Source organism: Columba livia, chromosome 8, assembly GCF_036013475.1.
Source record: "Columba livia isolate bColLiv1 breed racing homer chromosome 8, bColLiv1.pat.W.v2, whole genome shotgun sequence".
Classification (NCBI taxonomy): Eukaryota; Metazoa; Chordata; class Aves; order Columbiformes; family Columbidae; genus Columba; species Columba livia.
The window spans coordinates 12,390,644-12,403,907 of record NC_088609.1 but is presented as its reverse complement, the minus strand read 5'-3'; the positions used below and the strand labels follow the sequence as shown (position 1 = coordinate 12,403,907).

Here is a 13,264-nt window from a genome sequence, read left to right as displayed (position 1 = left end):
TAACTGACCCAAAAAACATGTACGAGAAAGACTGTTCAGCAGAAGAAAACGAGCAATAGGAATAGTGGGAAGCAAAACAAAATAATGATGGAATATGGACAACTGGGGGAAAACCCATACTGCCAAAGAAATACGTATTTACAGTAGTTACGTGGTTCCATGACAACACCACACAATGCATCGGTATCTACCGTCTACCTGATCATTGCATTGGGATTAAATCACAATGGGACTGTACTTTATCCATTAGAACACAGAGTGTGAGCCCAATATAACAATAACAAAGGGCAGACTGTTGACATTGATGCTTGTGTGATATGAGAACAGCAGAGATTTATTTGTGAGAGTAACACCATAAAAGCCCAACACATTTTTCTTGACACTGAACAAGATATTTGTCACTTTGAAATACATCCTGAGGAGACTCCAAGAACTGTACTAATATGTAATGGAAAGGGATGTGTGAGAACCCTTTTTAATTTCATACTCATAGATAACTTCACTGTAGAAACAAATAATCACTCGAACACTTGTGTTCGTAACTTTACTAACATAACAGGTTGTCATTTCAATTATTCAGCTCCTGTTAGCTGCTACAGTCCAATTATACCTTAGTTACAGATCTACTGTATTTCCCCATAAGAATGAATCTTACTTTATTAAGGTAGATATTAAATCATGATGATTTGTATCAACTGTTAGATAACGTCTGAAACATTGGAGAAAAACCCCCTAATAGCTGTCCATCATGATGTGGAAGAAATACATTGTGTCACGGAAAGGATAAATAAGGATGGAGAACACTGTTGGTGGGAAACCCTTCTTGGACGGTCACCAATAGCTATGGGAATATTTAATCTGGTACTTCATCCAGTGGCAATCCTGTTGGCTGTGGTTGTATTATGCTTGTTACTTGTAATAGCATTATGTGTCAGATTATGGGTGATAATTAAACACCCTGAGAGGCTTCATGAGTTCTATTTGACATTATAAACAGGGATGCTTAAAATAAAAAAAAGGGAGGACTGTTGCAGAAAAAAATAAATCAAACTAACTTTTAAAGCCTTTTCTGTTCTTTTAGCTGTACTTTCTTTGTGTGAGTAATCTGTTTTAGCATGAGTAGCCAAACTTAGAGTAAGGGGCCAGGCCTGCCCGAATTCCAGGCTGCATACTGTGAGCTTATCCAGTAAGAGACAGAGAAGCCCCCAGACCCACAATTACCACTGGACTGAAAGGATAGCACGTGAAGGATGCGTAACAAGTGGGTATATAGATTGTGAGGGAGTAAAAGCACAAGCCTCTTTTGTCTTGGGGTCCCTCCCCTTGAGAGGTACCCAGTCTGGACAGTTTATTTGCTGTACCTTTATTTTATTCATTAAACTGTTTTTTTTTTTAAGCACAGACGTCTGATAACATGCTAAAGGAAACCTAGGGATAAGAACATTTCTTGAACAGCTGCACGTGATGATCTGATGTCTAATTTAATAATGACACCATGATATATGTGGTGAGCTTTTTGTTTGTTTTGTATTTTAAAATTTTATTTATTTAAAGCCATAACACTGACTGATGCTTCTCAGCTAAACTACTTGTAAATAAATTCACTTGTAAGGTCTGAGTCTTCCTTGATGATTTCCAAGAGTATAAGAAAGGTAGGTTTTCTGTAGGATTCGGGAAAACATTAACCCAAAAAGCATATTGTCCCTGTTTATATGCCAGTTAACTAAAACATGCTACACACTCATATGTTTGACAAGTTATTAAAATTAACACAACAGCTTTCACTAGAAAACCTTTAAAGGTACCACCCTCTTAATCCTTTCCCATTTTATGGCTGTTAATGACACTGTTTCAATGAAGTGTTATATTCTCATTTGCTTAAGATGTGAGCACCAGTTATTCTCCGTATCACATTTTCTACCTTTATCATAGTTTCAGTTACAAAAATTCGTCTCCTTGTAGAGGGACTTTTCTTTTGCCATTTCATAATTGTCATATAGTAAAGGATCTCTATGCTTATGGAAATCACATTCTAAAATTTCTGGACACTCAAACTTTTTCATAAACTAATTTGGTGATGTACAGCTGTCTTGCTTCAGTTCTTCCCAGCTGGACAGGTCTGACAATATTGATGCTGTTTTATCTGCACCAGGTGGCTGCCCTCCAGGATGAAAGAAACAGCTTGGTGTCAGAAAATGAGATTATGAAGGACAGGCCAGAGCAATTAGATGACTCTCTTGATGATCCAGATGCTGCAGTGACAAAGAAGTGTTTTCGTGTACAGTTGCGGCTGTAGCAAGTGCAAGAAGAAATCTGAGGTATGAAATGATTTCTCTCAGAAATCCCTCATTGTCATGTCAAATCCATCCTGAGAATTGATGGGGGCTGTGCTATGCCGGGGGTTCATGCAGCCGGCCCCGGACTCGCTGCCGGGAGCTGCAGCTCCCCGTGCTCAGGGACCTTGCCGGGGTCCCACGGTGCAACTGTTACTGAGTGGATGCATTTACTGGTGTGAACCATCGGTTGTGAATCCTGGGACTGTCTCACCTTGCATGTCATGGATTAAAATGATCGAAATTTGCTGCTGGTATTTTCCCAGGGACCCTTTTCTTCACCAGGCTGTTGAGTGCAGCAGGCCCAGCCGTGCACTGTGTTGCTGGAGCTCACCCCTCTGCCTCCTGGGCACACCAGACACTCGGTGATGCCAGGCAAGTAAATGGGGAGGATTTAGCAAGTTCTAATGTCTGTACCCAAAACTTCTCTAGCTGCAAGTACAGATGATTTATTGAGGGGTCTGTCAGAGTAGAGAGCACTGTGGTCGATGGGGGTGTCACAGTGTTGTTGCTGTGCAATGCCAGGACCCGGCCACAGGCTTTGATGGTTTGCTAGTTTGCTTGTCCTGTCAGGATCAGTGATGTTCATCAGTTCTGTAGGAACTGCCTTTGCTGTTACAGTGCCAGCCTCTCTGCTACCGGAGAGCAATGCCGCAGGGACAGGGGTCGGGTGCTGTGCGGCTGCCTCTGCCCCGGTGGGCTCACAGCCCCCTGTCCCATTCCTGAAAAACAGGGCAGGGCTGAAGGCTACAGCCAGTGCTGGAAATGGCCTGTAGTGGTCTTCACTTTGAAGAATACTTCATGACAAAAACGTTTTCATAAGGATTTATTGGTATGCATGATAGAACTGTGTTGGAGTGACACAATTTTTTTAATTTTTTTTTTTTTTTTAATTTTAATTTTTTTTTTTTAATGGTCACAATTCAAGGATAAGAGAATCTAAAACCGTGGGATATTAGTAGTCCAAGTACAAAAGGCCCAAGCTCCTCCTTCATTTACAGTGACCTATCGCAAGACTAAAAGTGCCCTGGCAGATGCCAGGCTGACCATGTGATACAGAGTGAGAAGTCTGCTTGTAAAAGAAATTATTTTGCAATTGCTTGAAAAGAAACCAACAAATCCTCCAGCCTCTCTCTGGAGCCAGATGGTTGTTACCACCACCCAGCTGAGGGCTCATTTTCAGCATCCCTAACAAAGGATTTTCCCTGTGAGGACAGTGGCCAAGGCTTCCCTACCGAGGCACAGCACAGATCTTGTAGGATTTTGGGCTCAGCGTGAGGCCCAGCTTGAACTGGAGGCTGAGTGTGGTGTCTGGTGGTGCCTGGAAGGTGAATTTCTGGAGCAGAGCCGTGAAGAAGAGGAAGAGCTCGGTGCGGGCCAGCAGCTCACCCGGGCAGGAGCGCTTCCCTGCGGAGACAGTCACCCATGGCTTCCTCAACCTGCGCTGGCTGCTCGGCTGCTTTTGCTGCCACAACAGCCTCTGCCTTCCCTTAGCACCACAGCCCAGGCAAGTTACTCCCTTTCCAGGATGACTTTCGTATCCAAACTGAGCTCCCCAATAACAGTATTAGCATTACAGAATGGGCTGCATTCCCAGTTACACGACTCTTGAGTGCACATGTGTGTAACCATATGTACAGACACTGAATCCTCCCCTGCTTAGATAAGCTGTGCTTGACACGCACAGTCTGGATGGGCCCATGCTGGGAGAAGTGGTTGGTTTGAGTTACGCCAAAGAGAGTGGACAGAGAAGGTGTGCGATGCTGGCACGAGAAAAAGGGGTGGTAAAAGGAATGTCCCGGGGAAGCTGTTGGCTTGGTCCCCTGTGATGGCAACAGTGAAGCCTCTAGTGACCTCAGCCACGTGGGAGCAGGATCACAGGGCAATGCTCTGCTTGGTGAAGCTGTTTCTAGGGTGTCTGGCATTTTTATGGGTTGTCCATGTGAGCACTGCTTGAGCAGCAACTCCCAGGGTGCAGCCAACATCTGCCTCTTCCTCATCTCAGTGCCTCAGCACCAAAGCACCAAAATTCAACAAATCTTACCTATAGAAAATGGTACAAAAGACTCTCTTTTCCAGAACTGACCATCTTTCAGGAAATGCCCAGGGTTAAAAGCGTCAGGAGTTTTCCACTCGTTCTGGTCAAACATCACAGAGGTGAAATTTGTGAGCACACTAGTGCCCTAAGAGGAGAAAAAACAAATAAATTGCACTTGATTACTGAGAGCAGGAGGAGCCTTTTTATTTCCAAGTCTCCTCTCTGTTAGGAACAGCTGTAGTCAAATTCTGCTAATTCTTGTCCAGAGACTCAGTGATGACAGACCCCTGTTTTTCCCTCTTCAGCATCACTTTTATCTGCTCTAGTCTTGGGCCCAACTTCCTGTAAAAGTTGTGAGATGGCATCTGTACCTCAACAGTGCGTGCAGTGGGGGTGTCACCCCCAGCGCTCTGCACCACTCAGTGTGCTGGAGAACACTGTTTGGATGGTAAAAATACATGTTCAAGGGTGGCCGGGGCAGAGTCGCCCTGCCTCTACTCCTGTCTGCACAGGATGGACCTGGGATGGTGAAACGTGCCTGGGGAATGGGGAGTCTCTTGCTAAAGTCTCATCGCTCAGCAGTGGGGTTACCTTTGGTATGTAGAAGCCATCCACGACCGTGTCCTTCACTGTCATTCTTGGCACACTGAAAGGGATGATGTTGCCTTTCCTCTGCACTTCGTGGATGACAGCATTGGTGTAGGGCATGTTGCTCCTGTCGTCCAGGGCTGGCTGCCGCCCCTGCCCGATGACCGTGTCGATCTCTGCTTGCACGCGGGCTGGCGGGAAAGAGCAGGGATCAGCCAAGGTACAAGGGAAAAAAACAAAACTAAACAAAACCACCTTGGAACAGCGTGGAGTGATAGCTGTGAGACTGACATGGGAAACCTGACACAGTTTGCACTGATCTTTTGTCTGAGTACAGGGAGATTAACCATTTATCTGTCATTAAAAAAAGGGTCTTACAAAGCTGCGAGGGCTAAAATAATTTAAAAGTGCTGATAATTTAATTATTGTACCTTGAATTTCTGGATACATGGCCATATACAGCAATGCCCAGCGGATGGTTGTTGAAGTGGTCTCAGTCCCAGCTAAGAACAAGTCAACTGCGCATGCCATGAGGTTTTCCTCCTGGAAGATGCCATCGCCGTTGTCCTTCACAAAGAGATGTGTTAGTGATGCACGAACAGTCAGGGCTGCCCTCACACCAGGCTTAGTCCAAGTCAGTCCCAAGGATTTTGGCAGAAGCTTCTGGCCCCCTCCACCTCCATCCTGTTCATGGGTGCCCTGAACCTGATGTCCACCCTAAGCTCACAACTGGCCACAGAGGCAGTTCAGATGGAGAATTTGGGCTCATTTCTCATCCCTCTGGATTTCTAAGCCCCGCTGCAGAGGGGTTTGCTCTGCGGTGCTGACCTTGGCTATCTCCTGCAGGTAGCAGTCGATGAAGTCCCGGCTCTCCGAGGGGTTCCAGTCCTCCTTGTGTTTGTTGATCCTCTCTTTCACAAAACTTTTCAGTAATCTTGAGTTTCTAAAAATGGTTTGGTGGGCTCCAGGGAAGAACTTTATTATGGATGGGAAAGAATTATACAGCTTTGGAGAGAAAAGGAGAGAGGCAAATTGAATAGAGAATGGAAATAGACCTTCTGTTACCAAAACCTGAGGAGCCTACAGGGCCTAGCTGAGTGAATTTCTGGTGTTGGTGGAAATAGCTGATCTCTGGTAGAGGTTGACAAGGGACTGGTATTCCTGTCACTCCAAAGAGACTCATGCACTACCCAGCATTACAGCAGGCAGGCTGGCAGTTAATGGGCAGGAAAGGTGGTGTTGGATGAGAGAGTGGCATGGACATTGAACAGCTGGAAAAAAAGGCAGAAAGAAATTATGGTAATAGCGAATGACAATAAATTTTAGTGCTGAAAATGCTACAGCTATTGAGGTTGACTGCGGAGGAGAAACTATAGCTCTGCAAAAGTGCACACTGCTCGTGTTGGTGGCAGGAGTCTGTACCTGGCTCATGATGGCCCCATTAAGGGTAAGGGTCTCATCCAGCAGGTGCAGCAGTTTTTGGAAGTCCTCATCATGGTATTCAAAGCGATTCCCAAAGGTGACAGAGCAGATGATGTTTGAAACGGCGTTATTGATTTTAAAGTGAGGGTCGAAAGGATCCCCTACAGAATGCAAAGAGAATGATCCATTTTGAGTCTTGCCAGAAAAGAACAAGGAAACACAGTTATTAAATATAATCTAGTCAACAAATAGGAGTGAAATGAGTGGCCCCTGATGGGCACCCTCCTGTGTCACTGTGTTCCCAGGACTCCTCACCACCCCAGGATCTGGCCAAGCTTGGCTGGGCAGCCCCATTGTGCAGCAAACATCCCACCCTTGGTCCCACTTCAGTCAGACTGTGGAGAAGTTTGTTTACGCTGGAAAGCCAGGTCTGCAGAAGAGCAGATATCACGTGAATTCATGGGAAACATTGGTGCTTACACACATGGGATGTTCTGGAGATCTCCAAGAGAGCAGCAGGCTGAAGGTGGGCTATGATTAATGCTTTGAGGTTACCCAGCTGCATTTACCCATCAGTCTGAGGGAAAATCACCTGTAAAAGGGAGCTGGGGTGTTGGCAGGGTGCTAGAATCTTCTCCAAGGTGAGGCATTTCTCAGCATGCAGTGACTCGTGAGTGAAACTGTAATGGGTCATACTGGTTTTTGTGTTCATCTCAGCTTATAAGGGGCCATGGCACTTACCCTGCTCATCCCCAAACGCATCCACAAGGTACCGGCACTCCTCCTGGATGCGCTCCTCCAGGCTCCTCTTCCCCAAGCCGAAGTTTCGGAGGGTGGACAAGGTGAATCTCCTCTGCTGCTTCCACAAGTGCCCATTGGAAGACAGCAGTCCTGCCAGAAACACGACACTGTGACACAAGGCAGATCCCTCCACCAAGGGGAAAAAGCTCCAGGGCTCTGCCTTATGTGCAGCTGTGTTGGACCTCTGCTGAGTCAGCACTTGGGTTTTGTGGCTGAGATCTGTGTCCTGAGGGAGAACTCACCCCTGTTGCTGAAGAGCTCCCCAGCAAGAGGCAATTCAGGGCGATCCAGGAAGTTTTCCCCTTGGTTTACAAGAACTTCCCTAAGCATCCGTAGTCCACTAACGATGACAAATGATTCCCTGCCCATGTCCACGCCAAATATGTCACCGTATTTTTCAATAAGCTGGAAGGGTGAAAAAAAAATTACAAGGAGCTGCATTGGCGATCAGTGTGCCTCTCAGGACAGGGATGGCCTGGCAGGACACACAAGTGAAAAAAAGGGAAGCTGAGAGCAGGAGGGGAGACAGGGTGTTTGCGCAAGTGTCTGCTTGTCTGCGTGGTCTTTTTTCCTTTCCTCTTTTCACAAATCACAGATGAGGAGTTGAAGATTATTTGCCATAGATTACACAAAACTCTGCCAGTTTGATCTTTCAGTCCTGTGTTTTTCAGCTTTCGTTTCACTCCCTTCACAAATATCCTTCCAGTGCCCAGTGAGACCTATGGAGCTCCTACAGCTGTGACAGCACCCGTGGCGTCAGGCCTTGCCCTTTGCCCAAGGGATTGCTCCACAATTGTCCCCTTCTTCATGCCGGGGCAAACTTCATCCACGTTGCTGCCGACTGAGGGCAAATGTCCTTCCCACCTCGGGGTGAGCTCCTGGAAATCCTACTGGGCCATGGGGTTCAGGTTAACCCCCTCCCCACACTGCAAAGGTGGCACAGACACAACCCCGTCCCTCCCCTTCCCTACAGTACCCACCACCCCCTTACCTTCTGTACTGTCATCATGGGATTGTTGAAGTTCATCAGGTACATGTGCCCCAGGATGGGGAGATAGAAGGGGTGCGGAGGGAAGTCCTTGGGCTTTCTGTGCTTCATGTAGTCAGCAACAAGCAGGAAAACAACAAGGAAGATGAGGAGCACCTGGATGGAGATGCTGTCCCAGAGGAAACGCAGCATGGCTGGATGGTGGGGCTCTGCAGGGACGTGTCCTGGGGCAGGTCAGGGCAGGCTGAGCTTTCGAGACACCGCAGAACCCCAGGGGTAGGGGAAAATGAGCAACGTGGTGGCACAGCTGTGGGCACAGACACAAGACAGTATGGAGTGGCTTTTACTGACCTGGTCTGGAATCTGCGTCCAGAATCCTGTTTTGCTAGGTTGGAGTAAGGACAGTTTGATTAAACCTCTTCCAGATAAAACTCAAGCCTTTCCTCTGATCTCTTTAAAAAAACCACACAACAAGATATCTCACACTCTTGTTTCCACCTCCCACCACTGTTTTAGAAAGCCCCAGGGAATCACGTCCTTGTGTAAAGGACAGAAAGGAGCTTTTTGGAGCAGGGATTAAAAACCTTCTGGCAGCCTCGCTGTGCCATTCCCGTGAGCCCACGGCTCTCCACAAGCCCCGCTCTCTCCTCCCTCTGTTTCTCTCACCGCCCGTGTCCCAGCGTTGCCTTCTCTGTGCGGGGGAGGCTCCAGCTGCTCCAAGCGCCTCTCACTTTCCTTGTTTGAAAAAGCGTTCGCTGGGACAAATAGTCATTGAACAAGTCGAAGGTCAGCAGAGACATCAGAAAGAATGTTGCGCAAACCTTTCAGAACCCATCTGACTCAAGACTTTCAGTTTTGGTGCATCCGGTTTGTGTAGGGAGGAAGTAAACAGCCATCCAGGGTCTGCAGCCGTTTCCAAGCACCGTCATTTCCTGGTCTGTGCAGACAAGTGCATGCAGAGCAACCTGCCCCTGCCTCTTCTACACCACACAACACATTCAGCAGCCCTGGTCTAGGTTTTTTCCTCCTGGACGTAGCAATGATTATTCTTTGCTGTTTCTCATGCAGGGTGAGTACAGTAGCCACTAAAGGGTGCTGAATTTTGCATTAAAAAAAAAAAATAAAATTCCTTTTTTTAATTAAGTTGGTAGTATTTATTAGTTCTATCATATTTGAGGACTTGCCCAAGAACTCTTAACTTAGTACTTTTACTTGTGTAATTGGTCAGGTAACTAAACCACCGGTCAACTGACTTTCGACCTCCAGGGTTTTGCCAGAACAATGTATGGTACTCTTCCTAAAGGGCATAACTTCATTTCTGAAAACAGGTATAAACATTCAGCATGTCAGCAAATGACAAAGGCCTTCACATCCTTGTGTTCCTCGCTGTAGCAAGCTCAAGCATGCACAAAACTTCTTCCTGCCCCGGAATGTAGTCTCTTAATTCAGCTGTCAGATAGAAATTTCCTGTGACATAGGTATAACTTCCAGTCTCCAGGAGTTTGTGTGTCATTCGATACTGTAGTCAAACGACTGATGATTTAATGCTGGGAATCTGGTATCTTCATTTATTTGTGTGTTTTATGTTTAACCATTTAATTTCGTTCCAAAGATGCTGTTTGGTTTGATGCATCTTGGCTAAATCGCATTAAGGATGATGTTGGTGACAACTGGAGAATAAAGGTATTTCAAACAAGAATTAGTAGAAGTTTGTGGGGTTGGATATTGTCTGTCCTGAGAATATCTTGCAGTCCATAACCTATAGAATTAAGCTCAGACTTAGGTTCTCTTAAAGGAACATTGCTGCATGAGGATTTTCCCTTGTGGTATTTCTCTTCCCCTGTCAATACAAGCTCCTCTGATAGAGCTGCTATGTGAACATGTTATTATAGATTATTACTTTATTTCAGCAAAATTAAGAATTTTAATATAAGCCTATAACCTTGTCTTTCATGTGCAACAATTAGGCCAGTAATCTAAAGAAGATTCTACAAGGAATTATGGACTACTATCATGAGGTAAGGAAAAAGCAGCATTTTGCTGTTGTTGTTTTTCTGATCATTAAACATTATGATTATTGTCCTCCTTAGCCTAGGTGTGGTTATTTTTTCTCTTGTCAAAGTAATTTAAGGATTTTTTTGTTGGCAGGAAGTATATGATAATTACCTGGTTAAGTGGGAGGCCTGAGTGAACATAAAATTAATTTGAGTAAGTGTATTTTAGGTAAGACTCTTGGAGTATAATCTGGAAACCATGTCTGTGTCATTGCCCAGGTTAATATTATAAGGCCTGAGGTGCAGAATCCTGTTGACTTGTGTGTGTACTTTCTTATTTGCTCTTCTGCAGTGAAGTTTTAATCCTTTTCTACACAACAGCTTTTGCAACCTGTCCTGGTTTTGTTAAAAACAAGTTTCTCTTTCAGTGAATTTTGCCTGTCAGCTAAAGCCTTCATATTAACTGCATTTTCCTGGAGAACCAGACACATGTTTTGGTAAACCTAGCAATGGAATGCAAACTTATTGATAAGCATGGATGGACATCTCGCGAGAGGGGCAACGAGAAACCGGTGACCAAGAAACTGACCAACTGTGTATAACATTCCATTCACGTGAATACTTCATATAAAAGTGGGAGATCATGAGGATCTCGTCCATTTTCCCTTTTGCCTTTGCTTTTTCCCTTTTCCTTATGGCCGACATTAGGAGAGGACCTTGCTAGTCGTCCCAGCGAACTGAGGCCTAGTGAGAGACTGAATCCAGCTCCGGTTGGCTGTAGAGCCCAATCCAGGACTTCGGGTGCCGGCTCTGCAGTTGCTGAGACTTTCAAGATTGGTTTTGTATATTTTGTATTATTTTCTCTATTCTTATCAGTAGCATTAGTAAAACATTGTTAATTTTTCCAACTCTCTTCTCTCTGTCCTTCTTTCCCTCCCGATCACCTGTCCTGAGTGGGAAGGGGGGAGAGGGAGGGGCAAAAAGGGGGAAGTGGGGGGGAGAGGGGGTTAACAATACATCTGCCAGGGTTTTATTGTCACCCCGCAATCTTAACCCTCGACAGAACCCTAGTCTAGGTTTGATGGTAGTTGCTTGGAAGCTGGGAGATAAGTTACAAATCCCCTGGACGTAGTAAAAATTATAGTTTGTTCTCTCTCATGCAGGGTGAGTACAGTAGCCATTAAAGGGTGCTGAATTTTGAGTTAAAAAAAAAAAATGTGCTGAATTCTGCATGGTGCTTGATTAGAGTGTTTTAAAGGGTATGATATAGGAAAACTTGCCAGATCATCTTTTGGCTTCCTGGTCTTACCTGGGATTAGTTGTGATAGCAGGTGCTGAGCCCTTCTGTATTGCCAGGACTGGGGGTCTCTGGCCAGCCCAGAAGTAGAACATCTTCAGGCTTCCAAGGAGCTTTCTGAAGGCTTGGGGAGCAACTGAATTTGGAAGCATTTCATTTTTTTTTATGTTGGTAGAATTAATTAGTTCTTCATATTTGTGGTCTGGCCCAACAACTTTTAATGCACTAGTTTTGCTTTCTCTTGCATAAGTGGTCAGTTAACTAAACTACCAGTTAATTGACTTTCAAAACTTGTGGGTTTGCCACAACAATCTTATGGAACTCTTACTAAAGTGCATAACTTCATTGCACTAATTAATTGATAGGTGTTTTGCATATATTTTTTTAATGCTGTCTATTTTAGTTTAAATGTGAACTCAGAGAAAATTCTGTGGTTCCAAGTATGGGAAAGGTCTTTGGCTGCAGTGGATTGAGCACCCCTTCCCCAAACACACGTTTGCACTGAGGGCTGGAGACAGACATTGGGCAGGGGCTTTGCTGGCTCAAGAGAGGCTCAGTGTGTGACATCTGGCTTCCATGTATGAAGCCCTCTAACAGATGAGTTAAAGACATCTGTGTTGTTTAGGCCTGGTTGATACATGGTAGTGCTCTGTATAAAAAGAGCGCTACCTGTTTTGAAGCAGCTTTGTAGGAACAGTTTCTTCTGGATCTTTGTGCAAATGGTATGTCATGCTACTCAGGCCATTAAGATGAACTTTGTCAGGAGTCACTATAAATTCTTTTTCACAGAACACACAGAGAGGATCAAGACCCTTGAAGAGTCTGTTCAATATGTTTTCCTGACTGCTATTCGAGAGGTGAGTAATAATTCACAGCCTCATGCTGTCAGTTGAGAATGCAAATACCCATTTATTGGTCTTTGTAAGTAAGAGTGGAATTGGTAGTCGGCTTTAAAGCTTAGATTTCAATTGACTACATTGTCTCTAAAGCTATAAATGCCCTGTTGGGAGAAATGAATCCATAACCCTCTTGTTTGTTGACTAAACAAACCTTCTTTCTGTAGAAGGTCTAGAAATAAAACTGTAATTCCTGAGCAAGAAGTAAAGCCTTTAATTGTTGACAAACTTACTGTGTACATCTTTGTATTGGAGACAGGTTAATATTCCCATCATGTGCTTAATGGCAGTTAAGGTGACACAAAGAAGTGGGCTAGCTATTGAATTAAGTAAGTGAAGTCCTGTTCTTTGGCTCACTCTATTTTCAACTGACTAGGGGGTAGCAATTGCTTCAATAGAGAGGAGATTCATCCAGTAAGATATTACTGTTAATGTGGTTAACGTGAGGAGGAGTGGGCCAAAAATACCATCATCTTATTCTAGATTTGTGTAAATACTTCAGCAACCATGAGATGTTGTTTTATTATTATTATAAATAATATATTTTGATATATTGAATGGATGCAAGGCCATGGTGGTAAATACAACTGGTGCTCAGCAGACTGTGAATTTACAGATATTTAATCTCTAAATCAACCTCATTTTCCGGTGGCTTCTTTCTGTAGCTCATGAACAAGGAAATAATGGGTCCTTCCACACGTGAACCCACAAGGACAACACCTCCTGGACTAGTAGATTAATCACTGCTTTGTTTTTTACAGCTGTTTGACTGAGAGACTTGCAAATGATGATCGTGAGGAAATGGTTTCTTAATATTGCATACTCTAAGTTACATCTGATATTTAATCTAATTTTGTCACCGTGATATGTTTAGGGGATTTTAGAACTGTGTTTATTTGAAGCCCTA

General features: G+C 44.6%; 4 protein-coding genes across 9 annotated transcripts in view; 1 reads left to right on the top strand and 3 right to left on the bottom strand.

Annotated features, from left to right (window-relative positions):
- LOC135580105 (protein Hook homolog 1-like) overlaps positions 1-13,264 on the top strand; it is a 48,894-nt gene that overhangs the window by 23,361 nt on the left and 12,269 nt on the right. For all 4 annotated transcript variants that reach the window (XM_065072100.1, XM_065072094.1, XM_065072093.1 and 1 more), the window contains 4 exons: positions 1,398-1,507; positions 2,153-9,853; positions 10,138-11,006; positions 12,251-12,318. The gene's annotated coding sequence lies outside the window, so the exon portion shown is untranslated. The remainder of the gene's footprint in view (positions 1-1,397; positions 1,508-2,152; positions 9,854-10,137; positions 11,007-12,250; positions 12,319-13,264) is intronic.
- The window catches only part of LOC102093649 (cytochrome P450 2J2), a 29,499-nt gene that overhangs the window by 9,723 nt on the left and 6,512 nt on the right, over positions 1-13,264 (bottom strand). Inside the window, exon 1 of one of the 2 annotated variants that reach the window (XM_065072077.1) lies at positions 8,837-9,041. The exons of the other annotated variant lie outside the window; for it this stretch is intronic. The gene's annotated coding sequence lies outside the window, so the exon portion shown is untranslated. Of the gene's footprint in view, positions 1-8,836; positions 9,042-13,264 lie in introns of those variants that run through there. 2 annotated transcript variants of the gene reach the window in all.
- Positions 1-13,264, bottom strand: part of LOC102094339 (cytochrome P450 2J2) — a 40,704-nt gene that overhangs the window by 20,939 nt on the left and 6,501 nt on the right. The window lies entirely within an intron of this gene.
- On the bottom strand, positions 3,147-8,397 carry LOC102088854 (cytochrome P450 2J2). The gene is made up of 9 exons (XM_013368490.3): positions 8,174-8,397; positions 7,425-7,587; positions 7,123-7,272; positions 6,382-6,542; positions 5,788-5,964; positions 5,391-5,526; positions 4,963-5,150; positions 4,378-4,516; positions 3,147-3,740 (listed from the first exon to the last, which is right to left on the bottom strand). The coding sequence occupies exons 1-9, from the start codon at positions 8,360-8,362 to the stop codon at positions 3,565-3,567; spliced, it is 1,479 nt and encodes a 492-aa protein (XP_013223944.2). The 5' UTR covers positions 8,363-8,397; the 3' UTR covers positions 3,147-3,564.